The following is a 17,475-nucleotide window of genomic DNA, read 5'->3' as shown; positions in this document are numbered from 1 at the left end:
TAATCTTTCTTGTACTCTCGCTCAGACTGCAACTTGGCTACCTTCATATAATGAACGAGTTTGGGATCATCTTGGAGGCTCTTGAAGCCAACGAGTTTACCCTTGGCAAGTTCATAGGCTTTTTTATAGTTAACCTGTTAGAATAGAATAGAACATGGAGAATATCATCTAATAGTGTAGTAACTTAGCAATAAGCAAATTAAAAGCAAAGGCTATCCTTTGTTTTCTACATTTAAGTCAGTGACCATACATCTTAGTAAAACTAGACATGTATCTCCTTACAATTCACTGCTACAGAAATCAGTTAGTTAGCTGTCAAGGTGGCATTAACTCTCTTGTACGGATCATAAGAGGGGGAGGAGTCTTAAAATACTAAGGGACTTCCATGAGGCCATCCCCAAGAATCTACCCAAACCCCAGTGAGATCCTAGAGTCTTTCATCTCATTTATGATCAGGCCTGTAATTAAGGACAAAGAGAATTCAGGGGACCATTGCTCAGGGAGCTGTCACTACTGACCTACTTCTCATGATTTTCCTTAACCATACCAGAGTGCAAGATAGCCTATTTATTCACAGCAAGGTACATCATGAAGCAGGCTTTTCTAAATGCAGTTACACAAATACATTAGCGAAGCAATGAAACACCAGTAAAAATATAACTGTGATAAAGATGTCCAATAACACGCTCAAGAGAGGCAGTAAAGAAGTTATCCTTCAGATATCCTTAATAAACATAATTGCAAACATTGTTTGAGTAAACTCTTCTGAATTAAACAGTTCCTTTAGGAGGGATGTACTTACATCACTGGCAGCCTGCCTAGCAGCCTTGGCAGCTCGGATAGGAATAGCATCACTTTTTAGATCATATCCCCTTGATTTTAATTCTTCCAATCCTGTTTTGTAATAGTTCTACAAGAAAAGGTGAATTTTGAATGAACAGTTTCTAGCTAACAGAAACTTCATATTGTAAGTGGAATCACGAGCTCTAGGTTCAAAATATACTTACATCGCTAATATTGTAGGCATTAACTTTAGCCTGTATAAACTGAGGCACATCTGGAGGGAGGTGGTACTTGTGAATAATTTCTTCACCTTTGGATTTATACAATATCTGCAAAGAAAAATAGAAAAATAAATTTAACAGCCCAATGTTTATAGATTATAAAGGCTTAACGGTACTGAATGACACAACTTAAAGGTCTCGCCCAATCTCACTCACAAGGCAAAACAGATTAAATCCTAGTCCCCCGTTGACTTAACTGGTGCAAAGAACATCTTAAGAATGATGTACATAAGCAAAATTTCAAACAAACACACTAAAAATTGACACGAACAACTAAAAAAAAAAAATCTGATTTTCAGGTGATCTTCCACCGGAACAGAACTGCAAATACACACAAATGTTTCTGTGCTTGTGTGTGTGTGTATGCACACACATTCACCTACACATTCATTTCAGGAGTTCTCTTAAAACTGGATGATAAGTGAAGCTGGTCACAATGCAGAAATCAATAAGGTCGGCATGTAGCAATACAATTTCTAAGTTTACTTACATCACTCAACTGTTTGCTATTGATCTCTGCTTGCTTCTGTACTGGAGAGTCAGTCACTTGAGTAAATTTGGTTTGATCAGGATGCTTTTTGTAGGTGTGCTGAAGGGAGATAAATATATTTGCAGAAAATGCATATAAACAAAACTATTTTCTAAGACATAGCAATGGAGCATTACTTGGGATAGTCAGCAGTTATGGCATGCATGCAGATAAGCACTGTCATGTACAACGGTTCTCCTGTTACTTTTTAACATAATAAGCAAATAAAAGTTTTAAAATATTTTTAAAGTATTAATGTAAAATATTTTGAATAGGTATATAAATATTATAATATATAGCATACACTATAATATACACATTACAGTATATACATTTTAATATATTATATACAAATACATATTTCAAGTATTTTCCAAGTATTGATAAAGTAAATAAAATTAGTATTAATAAAGTCACTAAAGTTATTTTAAAGTATTAATGTAAAACTATGTGGACTCAAGTAAGAAAATGCTTGAAGTTTATTCTTCACATCGGTACTACTCCTATAACTTTATGTTTTGACTTGTTAAAAAAAAGATAGTGCTATATCTGTCTTGACCACTAGATGTCAGAAAACGCTCTAAAATACAGATGAATATGTGGTTTGTTTTTTTTTTTAGTCACATGCTAATAAGGCTATTAAGGACAAACTCAAAAGCATCAAAGTTAACAGGAATCACTCTGTAAATTTCTAGGTTCCTCAGAAGCAGATACTGTGCATGTAGATGGCTACTTGATAACCACTACTGTCCTGTACTTACATCTTTACACTGCTCTAACTTCTTAATAGCTTCATACTCTTGAGTTATGGTCTGAGGGAAGAAGCATTGTGTCTTTTCCTCCTCATAATCTGCCTTGTAATTTTTCTAGGAATAAAATCAACATTCAGTTAGAAACCATAACTGACTTTTCTCTGAAATTAAAGTATGATGGTGAAAACAGAATGATTGCCACACTTACATCACTCTTCATAGCTTCAACTTTCATGCAGTGTGTATGATGTGGGTCCTCAAAGCTGCCCAAATAGTGCCCTAAAATGTTCTTTTGATACGCATCTTTATATTTTACCTGGAAAAATAATCACAAGTTGATAAACAAAAGTAATCAAGAATGTCAGTACTGAATGACATAACATAAACCTAATACATACGTCACTAAAATTCTTCAGAACAGTATCGGTCTGGAACTTGGGTGTGTCACAGTAATTCATGCTGGTTCCTTTTGATTGTTCATAGGCTTCTTTGTATAATTTCTGCAAAAGAAAATAATGTCAGATAATGCAGTAGTTTTCACTGCAACTCACTCACAACACATTAGAAATGACAAGAGTAAAACTGTGAAATGATTGCAAAGAAAAGCTTTCCCAGAAGATTGAAAAACAGATGGCAATTTTTTCCCAATGACTTTTTAAAAAACCTTTTTATAGTGACTACTAGGTTTGTAAGGGAAGACAGAAACATCTGACTAATGGTTTTTGAACTTCTGTCACTAAGAAATATGCAATTCCTTTCCATACAGATCAAAACAGCAAGAAGAGAGAAATCTGGAAAGCCATTGCAGTGAGTAACCAGAAAAAGTTACACATATTTTATCATTATTGTCATCAGTTGAAGTTCCTTAAAGCAGTAAGGGAAGAACTGCCATCTTGTGATCCACTTTCCACCGGGCTCTAAATGAACTATCCAGTAATTAGCTATCCCCATAACACGCCACAGCTATTGTTACACTCTGTGGAGTGTAAAAGCTGTGGAGACATGACTCCTTAACTGTGCCGCTCTGGCTGGTGGTATCTCCTGACAGATATTGGCCTATAAGACTAAAAATACTAAGAGTTCCAAAGATGAAGGCTTGTGAAGAAATTAGGAGTTTGGTTTATTGTACGTGACTGAAGATCATCCCACTGTACTTTGATAATACTTACATCACTCAGCGCATTTCCTGCAGCTTTTAGTTGCCTCAGCAATGGGTTCTCTGTAGCAGGAAGCACATTATAATCTGCAATAGCTTTATTCTTTTCATAATCTGCTCTGTATTTTGTCTTCAAAAAGAAAAAAAAAAAAAAAAAAGGTGAGGTTTCAAAAATCAGTATTAAAAGCCAAATGCTCACTCACCTATACCATCTTGAACTTTTCAGGAAAATTCCCCGTTTTTTAACTTACAATTCATGGTGGCAAAGGACCGTGAAAGGCACTCAGATTCAGAGCAGTGCATGGATGACGAGATGGGAGGCAGGGCCACAAGTTAAGTGAGAGCTATTTAGTAGATGTCCCCACCTCTAAGCCCCTCTCTAAACATTGTAATTTTTCAGTTATTAGTTGACATCTCAGAATAGTCACATTCTTACAATTAATGACATAAGATTGTCTTTGCTGATGCATATACTATAGCAGAAAATGTGGAAGACAAATTCTGTATTTTGAACAAAAGATGGGCCAGCACAACATCACTGCAATACAGTGAGCAAGGATGAATAAGTAAGAAAAAACTAAGCCAAATTCTGACAGCTTAAGTTGGTCTTAGTTAACAGTATTGATTTGTTCCAACTAAAGATCAGGCACATAACATAACTAGAACAAACAACGAAGCAAATTCTACTTCCTTGAAAGAAAATTCTACTTCATGGGTACTACTGCAGAAGATCATAAGCATGGCTAGAAGTTGTCATAAGTTTCTTAGTGGAAAGCACACAAGAATACATTTTTTGCATATAAGAAAGTATTTTTGACACTTGGCAAAACAGTTTCAGCACAAACTGGCCTGACTTCAGAACTATACTCAAGCTAAACAAATGGGAGCACACATAACATACCTTACTGACATTATCTGAAACTCGCTTATTAGCTTCATATTCTGGAGTTTCAGTCTGCATAAAGTAGATTTGGTCTTTAAAGTTTTCGAAGTCTTCCTGGTATTTTCGCTGTTAGGAACAGAGACAAACAGATTATAAATCAGATATCCACGAAGTATTTTGTTTAGGAAAAGAGAAATATCACAAATGGAGGAGGGAAAATTCATCAATATTTTCCATGTTAACCTAAACAGAGGATAAAGCTGTTAATTTCAAGATTTTCTGAAGAATTCACTTACCATACTTAGATTTTCTGCATTCATTTTTGCAATTGCAACATCATAGCATGGAGTTTGACTCCACTTGCCTTTGATATTGTCTTTATAGTCCTTGTGGTAAATAATCTATAACAAAAACAAAAAAATAAAACTTAATTCTCAAGATACACTCAATTTTCGCTTGACAGATTTGTTTTAAAAACTCTTCTTTCTAAAGTTGCTTCACATTTTACATCTGCCTTAAAACTACTTATTCAGTTACTGTTTATACACAGCAATAAAATCATGCATGCCCTCATCATAATAGTTAAATTCTGAACTGAGTTAAAATCCTCCTTCTGTCTCACAAGATTATGCAACTTAGTTGCAGTTTCTTCAGCAAAAGTTGTTCTTCCTGTATTTCACTTCACATCCTTCATTCCTCAGCTTTTATCCTACCTCAAATGAATTGACAAGGACTGGTGCTAGTCTTTGTTAATTATACCACACGGTTATGAAATTTAATGTCGAGTGTCATTTGTTAATTTGGTGTGCAAATCGGGAAATGGTTATCTAAGTTGCGAGACATTTCCACTGACTGGTATCCATGACCTTAAGAATGCTTGGGATATCTACGTGTACAATGGTTTGACACTGAAACAAACATTTAGAATGTATACTGTGCAGCTGACATAGGCAACTTTTCAGCAAAATGGGGATATTCCTTCGAAGCAAGTAACTCACTCCAAAACCTGGTACCTATTTACAGGTCATAGTTTACATTCAAGAGAACAGCCAAATGGATATTGTTTACTATTTTATTCTGTAAACACAGAAAGTGTAAAGCGAGATACAAAAACAGGAGGGAGAATAGGAAGTAACGTGTATGGTAATGTGTGTGGAAGCAAAAATGTTTTGTGAAAACTAAATTCACTGACAAGAATAAAGTTTTGCCTTTCACTTGAGACCAGGCAAGATTTTCTCTGAGACACTTGAGGAGAAAGGAACTGACTTCCACCAGTGAAAATCAAAGGGGTCTTCATATGAGCTCTGGTCTTTTTTTTTGCTTTCCCTTCCTTTAGGTACCTTTTTGCCTCTAACTTCCACAGAAAAAAGAGCAGTGCATTCTACTCACATCACTCAGCTGCCTTGTCACTTTCTTGGCTTGTTCCACATCAGGTGGATCTGGCAGAGAAGTATATTTAGTTTTTCGTTCATCGTGCCCTTTTTTGTAGACAATCTGAAAACATGAAAGAAGTAAACATTTACAGTAACTAACAACTGAAGCATCAGAACATTTAACTCCGCTAACACCACCATTAATGAAAGTAGTACTGTCCACAGCTACTGCAGCATAAACTCTTTCAATCTGTGTATTCTGGAGGACTACTGAGAAGTCTCTTGATAAGCGACAGTGAAAAGGAATCAGTTCCCTAGGAAAGTTTTTAAGTATATTACTCTGCTGCTCCTGAGAAACATGGACTGTGAACTTTTGGACCTATGCAAAATACACTGAATTCTTTAAGTGAGACCTGAATCCTTGGTTGAAGGGTTCTATTTTTCTAAGTATCAGAAAATCACACAACCTCACAAATTCCTGGCTTTTCTTATCACTGTTTGAGAGACAGATCTGTAGACTCACAACAGTGAGCTGGGCTTACAGCCAACCCTGAGAGCTTCTCCACTCATTCTGAGAGATACTCAAGGTCTTCTTACTGACTACCCCAGAACAACTTTACTAATTAATTATTTCATTCATTCATAATCTGGCATCAAATGTCCAACAGATTTATACTCTAATATAGAGTACATATTTTTCTGTTGAAATAGCATTACTATCAGAGCTAACTACCATTGCACACCTACGCATTTTTATTTTCTGTTCCATTATGAAGTTTTTACATCTAGTCGAATTCCACCATGAAGTCTACCAAGACACACTGTAACAGTGACTCAAATGTAAATCAAGCTTTGGTACTTACATCACTCAGAGCCTTTTGAGCCTGTGCCACCCTTCTGAGCTCCGGACTGTCATTGTATGGGTAGAATAATGTTTTGTCTCCTTCCCAGTCTTCAGTATACAGTTTCTAAAAATCAGAAGAATGCCAGAATACTTATTATGAATTAATCTCTGACTGGAAATGCTTCTTGCACTTCAGCTGCCTAGACCTGTGATTTGATTTTTCTTACCTTACTGAACATTGCTGTGTTTTTTATTGCATTCACAAGCTCTGGAGCATCAGGGGGAAGCAGGTACTTGTCCTTATTCTCCTCCCAGTTCTGTTTATATAATACCTGGAAAGAAAGATCAGCACCTTGGTTACTCTGTCACTAGAAAAATATTTGTTTCTGTGAATAAACTACCTGTTCTAAAGATTTTTTTTTAAAGTGAAAGTCTCAAACCAGTGGCATTTGAACACATCAACTAGAAACATTTAAGATTATAATTCCCTTATCAACCTCTCTGCTATCTCTGTGTGTGCTTCTAAACTGTTCTCTAAACACTGCTTTACTGCCCAGAGCTCACAACTTTATTCCTATCAGCAACTTCACGATCCGCTCATGTTCACAAGCCTTCCAGAAAGTCAGAACTCACTCACCTTGCTCACTTGCTGTGACACCTTCTTCGCATGTTCTATATCCTTGGCCTTTTCATCAACATGGCAAATAGTTCTAGCAACTTCACCAGCCATGCGGTATTTAACCTAGATCAATGCACAACAAAAGGTATTTATTCCTATAGTAAAAAAAATTACTTTTTAAAAAAAAAGAATATTGACATTTTGACACTTAATACCGTAAACACCCGAAACCTGAATTTGGTAAAACATTTAGGACTACTTGTTACTTAGAAATGAAGCCTATGGAAACTAACAGATTTTGTGAATTAACTAAGAAAGAAATGCAGCTTTGAGACGGTTTCAAGAGATCTGAATCCAAGTTAGAGGTAGTGCCCTTCTGTAATCAGAGAGTTCTAAGAGTGCTTCCAAGCTCTATAATGAGATAGAGAGATCCCCGTGCTATGCAGTATATCTCAATTTCACAGTCCATTACCATGTAAACACTGGCTACAGTGCCAAAAACAATATAGCCACATTACCATGGCAAACAGCAGCTTGGGCACAAAATCATCCTAATGCAGCTACACCGCTCCCAGTGTGACAGCAGGCTCAGTCAGCATTAGAGCACGGATTGCTGCATCACATTCAATATATCCCAAGTCAGGAATGGAGCAGAGTTTAATGCACACCCTTCTCCTGAGCATCGGTTAGGTTAGGTGACTACCCTCTCAGCTTTAGGGGTTCCCATTCCTAGGGACTCAATTCTCCCTGTTTACTGTACAAAGAATTAAGAAGCCTTTGTAGATGGATTTCAGTTTCCCAAACTGTGAGGTGTATTGTTGAAAGGTAGACTAGACCTGCCTAAAAGAAAGAGGGGAGGATGAGCTAGCTTCCAGAACTAGAGGCACTGTACCAGTGGGGCAACTGCACTTAGGCCAGTTTTCAAAGGCAGATCACTAACAGTGGGATTCACACAGAGGGGACAACACATCCTGGAAAATCACCCAGTAAATGACAGGATGTACAGAATTTCATTCTGCATCACCTGGAGAATCTAAGCATCATTTTCCCCCTATCTCTTCAGGAAACTGACTTTCAGTTGCTTTATGAAAACAAAAACGTTTAAACATACTTGAAAAACAAAATTATAGTGTTATTTACCCAGTGCACAACTTAACCTCAACAAAAAGTCATCAGGTACATTATTCATGATGACTGCAGGACATAGCATGTGGAATCCTCAAATTCAATGATATGGGTATCACCATTACCTTCTGTGCCTGTATCTTCCGATCAGAAGTGTTCCAACCTCTTCAGGCTCAATGAAATAGGACTATTATTCCACTGGAAAGGAATCATCACATCTCCCTTCCTAAAAGGCCTAAATTCCAACCTACAACTATCATATACTCTGTATTCCTCACTCTTGTAATCTGATAAAGTTTCTGCTAAATGTTCAGATTGCCTTATCACAATACTATCAAAAAATGATTAATTCTTATCTAACATTTAAAACTGTGACACAATTTGCTTCTTCACCACTCAGTAAATATTTCTTCTTATGACAACTGATACCTACCTCACTGAGCTGGTCTTGCACTTTCTTGATTCTCCGAATTTCTGGGGTATCGATTGTGGAAGCATATGGCTTTCCTTTTTCTTTTCTAAATTTTTCTTTGTACTTGTTCTGAAAGAAAATAATGGCAAATATAATTACGACATAATCTAAAGCTCTGCCAGAAATGCATGCAGCAATTATTGATTTTTCTGGTTAGCAGAGGAATTGAGGGCAGATTACTGAATAATACAAATTGGCATTACTCAAGTACATCTGCAGAGTTATGCTTATTTTAACCAACTGACTTTCTTCCATCTGACACAACAGAAAAAATCAATTTCTACCGTTAGCCTCATTTAGATCACCTCTAATTGATTATATTCTCCCTAGGAGCCTGATATTGATAAATTTACAGTTATTTGGTTTTAGTGACTGAAGATAAAGAAAATATGTGGGTGAGGGTAGCAGTCCTAGGCCTGTGATCTCACATAACCCTTAAACAGTAAATGCTGGTGGGTAGCATATACTAAAATTCAGGAAAAGGATCTGCATCTGTGCAGCAGTTTGCTTTTCACTTTTCATAACATCATGCAGTATTGGTCTACTGGACTTTGATATCCTGTATCAGGAATTCAGGTTAGTGTTTGTTCCTGTGTACTGTGCATAAGGATTTATCATGGATACGTATACAGGCATAGAGAAATATACTATTATAAAAAATATTGATATTTGCTCTTCAGTAGACTTCAGTCTCTGTTATCTTTCCTCACTCGGATATCCAAGTCAGATAGCATAGGAGTCCTATTAACTGACATCTTTGATAATCTTCAGCCATCTGCCTCAAGGTACTTTTTGCGTGTGATTACCTAAAGCACTTAGGCAGGAAATGGGAAAGAGAGGGGCTAATTCAAAGAAGGAAACTTCCTACTTCAGGCATATAACATTAATACACATCATAAGATTAAATACAGGAGACAAAATAGTAGCATGAAGGTTTACAATAATACCTATTAAATAATTTTAAAGTTGGTGTTCCTCAAGAAATAAATGGCATGGGATAATTTACCTCACTGAATAGGTCCTTCATTTTATTACTGTGTTGCAGATAAGGTGTCAAAAACTTAGATGGGTCCACTTTTGTCCGTATTGTCTTCTTTCTGACTGGAGGTGCTGCACCCTCAACAGAAGATTTTTCACGCCTAATGGTAGGTTTTTCACGCTCAACGGTAGGCATTTCATGCTCAATAGTATAGGTGGTAGTTTGAGGACCTGTGAAGTCTGTACTAATGGTCTCAGTGATCTCAGTGATCACCTGGGAATAAAAAAAAATAAATAAATTACTTGCTTTTTAACTATAAGTCATAATTTTATAATAAGCATTTTCCACCTCTCCTATCTAGTAAAAGGATGCTTAGTTCTTATCCGGAAACCACCTGGGATCCTACTGGGATTACCTACTATGCCTGCTATACATCACCCAACCTAAAGAAAGCCCACAAGGAATTAATTGACTGGCTGATTTCTGTATCAAATTTATGTAATTATTCTCCAAAGGAGCTGGAAGAGTGGGGCTGCTATGCCTCTGATCCATATGCATAACTTCCACTGGCATGAGGGCAGTTCTCACACGGGACCGCCGGCTACTGAAACCAAAGTGTAGAAACATTCTCGGTGCTGAAGTTGTGTTGAACAGACATGTCACACAGCCAGGGCTCCTAATGATGTCACTGAAAGTTGTGAAAGAAGGCCAAAGGCGCACATGGTCATTCAAAAAGATTATCTTCTTGCAAAAGGAAAGGAACAGACACAGCAGAATGACAAGATCAAGTCTTTGGGATCTTGTAGTAAGTACACGATGCAGCAGCTGAGTGAACAAATACCTAGAATCCACCTTTCCTACTAAACCACATTTTCTCATAGTCAGATCACAATCATCGCAGAGACATAGCTGAGATACTTACATAATCAATTGATCAAGCATCCACTGGAAATTAGCCCTTAATTAACTTAAATGGTTTATGTACTTGTTTATCAACACATTCATGCTGTAAGCAACCATTTTAATACTAAGATTCTAATTAAAAGCATTTTAAAAAAATCATTATTGCAACTTAAAAATGTGCTCGAATATCACCTGAATAAGCACCAAGCTTTATTTCATATCAATTAGCGTTAGAAAAAAGGTGCCTTTAAACCAGAACACGAAGTTCAGATTTCTGACAGCTATTTGCATTAGTATGAGACAGACCAGAAAATGTACCATACATTAAACATTAAACGGAGAAGTACACAGAACTTAAATCACAAAAGGGTTGTTTACTATGTGAACATTAATTGCATTCCACAAATGCTGTCCCAAGATGTTATTAATTACTTCTGCACTGCCACAAGCTTCTTTCTTACAACTCTTCTCAAATATGCAAGTGTTCATCTAACTCATGGCACTGAAAGTGCTGGAGAGTTTGAAACCTGCCTAGGTGAACACTGCAAGCAGCACTACCTGCTGTTAACAACTTTGTAACGAAACAATGAAGCTGTGTGCTTTTGTAAGAAGTTCTAATACATTTCTAAAATCTGGAGAGGCTTGATTCTGAAAATACATCACTTTGTGCAAAAAAATGCTTTTGTGGTCATATGATAACTCATAGGACCACATGACACTAATGCATTAGACTGTATTTACAGCTGATGGGAAAAGGTCTAGTCACATTAGCTAGGAAGACATTCATACTCATATGTAATTCTTTGTTCCACAACACTGTTTTCAAAAACTGATGCAAATCAGACACAGAAGTAATCAGTCATGCGATTGCTCCCTTTAAATCCAGGCTGGATACAGATTTTAAAATATCTGATGAATGCAGTGGATGAATTAATCTTAAAAATAAGATGGCAGCCTTCCTTCAAAAGTGTAGTCCTAGATTACTTGCTCAAACAGTATTAATCAAATCATATTTTATTAAATTAAAAATACACGAAGACTGTGGAAACAGATCTTTTGTTTGGAAGGAAATACACAAAGCAAAACATTAAGCTTTTCTTTCCACATAAGCCTATGTCATAAAGAATATTTCATGATAACATAGCAGAGAATTGGTTTATAAGTACATTTTCAAATTATGGTAATAACTCCTCAGTGACTCAAATATTTGTTATCAGTGACATGAAAAAAATCTGCAAACCATCACTTTTCAGTGAAATTACACTAGGTGAAGGGAATGGAACTGATACGTGTAAACTGGTTTCAGGCAGAAATCCTTTCATATTTCTCTGCATAACAAGGTTAAGTATAATGCATGTATGTGCCTGTTGTTCATATGTACGTATCTAGTCACATTCGCATCCCTGCTAATTCTGTTCATCTTTAACACTAATAATGGGATTTTTGTCAATATGTTACCTAAGTAATCTTCCTGCCTGTGTTTCTTGTTATTAATGTAACTTGTCTCCTTTCATCAGCTCCTATGCAAATAGCTGCTGGGTAGGAGCAAAGGGAAGACTTATCAGGAAGACGCAGGGAAGGACAGAAATTAGCACAGTCCTTCTCTGACGGACAGATCCACGGCTCCTTCTAATGAAAACCAAAGAGCGGCAGATAGGATACTCAGAACAAGCTAGGAGGCCTCTAGATCATTCCACAACAGGATCTTTCAGAGAAAATGAAGTATTAAGAAGCAACTGTTCACTCGCATTTATGTGTTTAATATGAAAAATTAGCCCTCAGAATACAAAAGGCCACTAATTTAGCATCATGCATTAATTACATGAATATATACACCACATGCAACATCACAGGGACCGTTACCTCATGTGGTTCACCCTCCTCAATGATTGTCTCTTCAATGTAGTACTATTAAAAAATAGAAAAAAATAATAATTTTTAGGCCAGGTCATACAGAATAGCAAACTGTAGCTTCTGTTAAGCTGTTTTAAAACCCACGCTTTTGGAGAAATAGGACTGTAGTTCATCGGCACCTATGTAGTCACATATGCATGCAAGGTAATTCTGAACATGTTAATTTTTTGCATCAATGATAGGATTTTTTCCATGCATTCCTCATTTAATCATCCTCCCAAGTAATTAATTAAGAATCACTATCAAATTTTACCCACAAGAGGGAAGACAGTTATGACCGCACTAAAAGAATCAACATTCATAAAAAACATGATTTTCCAAGTGTTGGGTAATATGCTGAGAAGACTGTAGTAGGTTTCTCTCTCTAAGGCTTCCCTGAGTTTTTCCTACCTACAGATCCTTAAAGGACACCAATAATTACTGGCTACCAGCAAGACATCGTACTACTGATCACAAATCTGACCTCATTCACTTTTCCACCCACTTTATTCTCCACTTACCCATCCCACATCTCATAAATTTAGTAATAAGAAAACTGTAGGAGACTGTTCCAGAGGTGCTCCTAAAGTAGTCAAGGTATGCAACATTCACTGGTCTCCGCTTGTCCACAGCAGCAGTGAAGTCATTATAATAAGCAACAAATTTGGTCAGCCATGATTTGCCCTTGAAAAATCAATGTTCACTGCTCCCCATGACCTTCATGTCTTTCATGTGTTTAGAAACAGCTTTTAAAAGGATTTGCTCTGTAACCTTTCCAAGGACTAAAGTGAGGTTGACCACCCTGTGGTTCTCTTCTTTCTTGCCTTTCTTGAAGATGGGTATGGCACCCATCCTCACGAACATCTGCGTCGTTATAAGCTTTCAAAGATGATAGCAATGTCATCGGCCCACTTCCTCAGCACCCCGGGATCCACCCCCTCTAGTCCCACAGAACTATGTACATCCCAGAGGGTTATATCATTCCTAACTCTGTGTTCCTCTGCTGTGGCTACAACTTCACTCCCACGTCTCTGCTAGGAACCTCAGGGATGTGGAAGATCATAGGACAAGCTTTATCAAAAGGATCTGAGGCAAAAAAGGCTTCAAGTACCTCAGCGTTTTGCCTGTTCCTTGTCACTAGCTTCCCTGCCCACTGAACTATGATCCCATGTTCTCTTAGCTTTCCTTTTGCTGCTGATGGCACTTGCAGAAACCCTTCTTGCTGTTCATCATGTCCCTTGCTGTCTTCAACTGAAGCTGAAATTTGCACATGCATGTAGCAATGGAGTTTGTAATGTCTTACGTTCCTCCTAAGTGACCAGCTCTTACGTCCACCTTCAGTATACTTCTTTTTTTGTGTGTTTGAGCTCAGTTAGGAGCTCCCTGTTCATCTACACCAGCCTTCTGCTGTGTTTGACTTCTGCACATTGGAATGAATCATTCTTGTGCTCTGAGAAAATTGTTCTTGAGATCACTCAGCTCCCCCGAGCCCCTTTAGCCCTTCAGGGCTGCTTCCCATGAGATGTTCCCAAGCAAGTCCCTGAATAGGCTCAAATCCTCTTCTTGCCTTCTAAAGTCTGGGATTGTAATTCAGTTTATCTTGCTCATTCTTCTCTGAATCTTCAACTCCACAGTCTTGTGGTCACTGCAGCCATGGCTGCCCTCGACCTTTGCATCTTCAGCCAGTTCTTTCTTGTTTGTGAATAGCATGTCCAGCAGAGCACCTCTCCTAGTTAGTTTATCAATCAACTGCATCAAGAAATTTATCTTCAATACTTTCCAGAAATCTCCTAGCCTGCTTGTGCCCAGCCATAGGTCCTTCCAGCTGATACTGCAGTGGTTAAAGGCATCCATAAGCACAAGGGCTGTGCCTGTGAGGCTTTCTCCAGATGCCTAAATAAGTTCCCAGGGTGTTGCACCTACTCTGACGTGACAGATCTGCAAGCGGTGCACAAACTTTCTTCCTGTTGGCAGAAACCATGAGCTTCCTGCTGCTTCCATCCTGACATCCATGCTTCATCACCCATTTAACCAGGGTCCCCAACTGACGCTCCTTCCTTGTAACGGCTCTGCCTCTTCCTTTCCATGAAGGTGCTGGCAACCTCTTCAACTCCCCCGATGGTGCAAAGCCTCCTCACCCCTTCCAACGGCGACCTGCGCTGCAACTGAGTTACCTGACCAAAATAAATCTCCCACCGGAGAAGCAACAAGGGTTATGTCCCCGCCTGCAGGGATCTGGGGGCATCGCTCCCCCGCTGGCAGCTTGCCTCTCCCCACAGCTCCCGGCAGCCGGAGGGGCCAGAGCCAGCTCCCAGCCCGCCATTTCCCCAGCCCCTCGCCCAGGCGCCGCCCGCGGCCGTGCAGCAAATGGCGGCCGCGCGATGGCGCCGCCCCGCGGCAAATGGCGGCAGCGCTGTGGGCGGTGGCACGCGCCGGGGCGCCGCCCTCCACCTCCCCTCGACGCTCAATGGAGAAAGAAACGTGTAAAGGTGTTGGTCCGTCCGCTGTAAGTACGCAGCAGCTGTTTTACTCAAAAGTTGCTCAACTTTTTGCCGCTGACTTCCAGAAGGAAGAAAGTGTAACATGTGGGGTTTATCTTTGGAAAAATTCTTTGCAGCGATGAATTGCTCAGGATCATGTGCCAAAACTGCACAAACAGAAAGCCCTTTGAATCAAGCCCTAAAAAATTTCTCATTAACGTTTAAGCCCTTTTCCCAAACTTGTTCCTCAAAGTTCAACCCATGTAACTAGCCCAAACTTTTCAGGCTTTCTTATAGTGGGATGTTTTGAGGCAATTTCTGCTCACTGGCCCTAAACCATGTCAGACCCACCTTCCATAAAGCCTTGAATAACTCTGCAGCAAAGGTTTGTGTCATTCACTGTGGTTTTTTACACATCACAAATTGCTACCATGTCCAGTGTAGTGTATTAACTCCAAAGAAAGAAAAAAACCAGTATCTTAAAATTGTCAATGTTTTCTCATTATTCAGAAATCATTTTCTGCTCTTTCAGAAGATGAATTTCTAATAGATCTCTTACAGGTTTAAAATAGACGATTCATATAGAAGTGGAATTCTAGTTAAGAAACCTCTGGAAAGACTTAAGCTGACTTAAAATTGTACCAGATGCTATTGTTCCTGTTTTATTTTACTTCTCACTATGAGTATCTTGAGGGAAGCTACTAAAGCAGTACCATCTCGTTCTGTCCTAGGGATGTGGTTACAGGAAGGTGGTCATTGAAAATTAAAAACAAAGACTGAAACATAGCTGTGTAGACAAAAAGCCCAACATGCCATAATTCCATCATCAACAAATAAACATTGACAGCAAATAAGTCTACACTTTGTAACAGAGAGTACACAATGCTCAGGAAGCATAAAAGCAATTATACGTAACATGGTAATAGGAAACTTAATGAAGGAGCAGTGTCTTTGTAACTAGGTCCTACAATGTTTTTAAAATGGACTTTATGAACAGTAATGCCGATTTTACAAAACACATTTAACTAATTCAGCTGGCAAATCATTTCACTTAATTCAGTATTTAAAATTTATAAAGTCGGTGCTCAATGCTGTAACACTGCCTGAAAGCAACAGTCTGTTGAATATAGTGTGGAGATAGTGAGTTGTGGCATGTCTACATTTGTACTGTCGTCTTCTTTTCCTCAAGCAACACTGAGCAATTTCTTATAATCACTTGTATGTTTCATACTACATAAGAATAGTAATAATGCAACTGGTAAGACCACACTGTTTGTTAACCTTGTATACTGTTTCAATATCAAAATCATTATTCCTATAGCACTCATAGTAGTAACCTGTAGGTTCCCCAGTTCAGGGGGATTCTTTTAATCAAACTGTTGAGACCATTGGTCTCATTGTTAGGTATAATAATTAGGTACATAACTGTGAGTTTAGATGACCTGTTGTCAAATTAATCCCTGAAGCAACTCCATGGGTATCTACAAGTTTAAATCTAGCTCCATCTCTGCAGCTTCTAAGGCTAAATTGGTTAACGATACCTTGGTGGCACAAAACTGCTGCATTTCTGCATTGCAGTGATCACAGAGGTGAGGCTAGAAAGTGGCTTCCAAAGTCATCCTCTCTAGAATGGATTAGATGACAGTGGGCAAGCCAGGAGGGAAAAGAGATGGCCCACTGCATCTATAATTACACTGAAGAGTAACCATAAAACCTCGCAATGCGAGTGTGGGATGGTTACAATCTTTATTTAAACAGAGAAACTATGACAGGAACCAAGTGAGACTTTGCTTCACTGAGAGCAACCTTGTTTTTTACTGATCAAACCATCTAATGGATACCTAATCCTACCCTATTGTTCAGAGAGCAAAGAGCAAGCAACCATCTACGCTCATGAGCAATGTCTCATTAAAGTGATTGATATATTCATTCACAGGGCTTCTATTATCAGATTTTATTCTTACCTCCACAACTTCCTCATATTCTTCTTCCTCCATTTTGAGGGTATTCTTCTGTCTCTCCCCCACTCACTGGTCAGGCAGCAAATGAAAGTGTGAATATACAGTATTAGCCCAAGACTGAAAGGACTATGAAAATCTACTAGTCAAGTTCATAAAGCACCTGGCGTCATGGTTAGTAACTAGTTAGATTATTACAATGTTGTTGGCTAATCAGTGAAAAAACCTGAACAACAGAGAGAACTGAAGTTGGGATCTGGCATTACTTTGATTATTATGGGAAAGCATTGAATTAGGTTTCAAACATACTGATATAAATTACAATTTTGGTCAAATACTTTATTCTAATAGTCGTAACACCAATACTAGAGTTCAATTAAAATAAACAAGAAAAAAAGTCAGAGATTTTTTGAAGTATGATTTGATTTTTTTTTATTACAAAAAA

The 17,475-nt window shown here is 38.2% G+C and overlaps 1 protein-coding gene across 1 annotated transcript in view; it reads right to left on the bottom strand.

The window, feature by feature from the left end:
• Positions 1 to 17,069, bottom strand: part of NEB (nebulin) — a 131,809-nt gene extending 114,740 nt beyond the window's left edge. Inside the window, exons 1-15 of the mRNA XM_042808539.1 lie at positions 17,037 to 17,069; positions 12,563 to 12,607; positions 9,824 to 10,069; positions 8,779 to 8,886; positions 7,239 to 7,343; positions 6,829 to 6,933; positions 6,621 to 6,725; positions 5,774 to 5,878; positions 4,681 to 4,785; positions 4,403 to 4,510; positions 3,515 to 3,631; positions 2,744 to 2,845; positions 2,554 to 2,661; positions 2,355 to 2,459; positions 1,555 to 1,653 (exon numbers count right to left, since the gene is read on the bottom strand). Of these exons, the coding sequence (XP_042664473.1) occupies positions 1,555 to 1,653; positions 2,355 to 2,459; positions 2,554 to 2,661; positions 2,744 to 2,845; positions 3,515 to 3,631; positions 4,403 to 4,510; positions 4,681 to 4,785; positions 5,774 to 5,878; positions 6,621 to 6,725; positions 6,829 to 6,933; positions 7,239 to 7,343; positions 8,779 to 8,886; positions 9,824 to 10,069; positions 12,563 to 12,607; positions 17,037 to 17,069 (1,596 nt within the window). The remainder of the gene's footprint in view (positions 1 to 1,554; positions 1,654 to 2,354; positions 2,460 to 2,553; positions 2,662 to 2,743; positions 2,846 to 3,514; positions 3,632 to 4,402; positions 4,511 to 4,680; positions 4,786 to 5,773; positions 5,879 to 6,620; positions 6,726 to 6,828; positions 6,934 to 7,238; positions 7,344 to 8,778; positions 8,887 to 9,823; positions 10,070 to 12,562; positions 12,608 to 17,036) is intronic.
• Positions 17,070 to 17,475: the final 406 nt, after the last annotated feature.

Source organism: Tyto alba, unplaced genomic scaffold, assembly GCF_018691265.1.
Source record: "Tyto alba isolate M040663 unplaced genomic scaffold, T.alba_DEE_v4.0 Super-Scaffold_7, whole genome shotgun sequence".
Lineage (NCBI taxonomy): Eukaryota > Metazoa > Chordata > Aves > Strigiformes > Tytonidae > Tyto > Tyto alba.
Note: the sequence above shows the minus strand (reverse complement) of the source record. Positions and strands in the feature narration are given on the sequence as shown.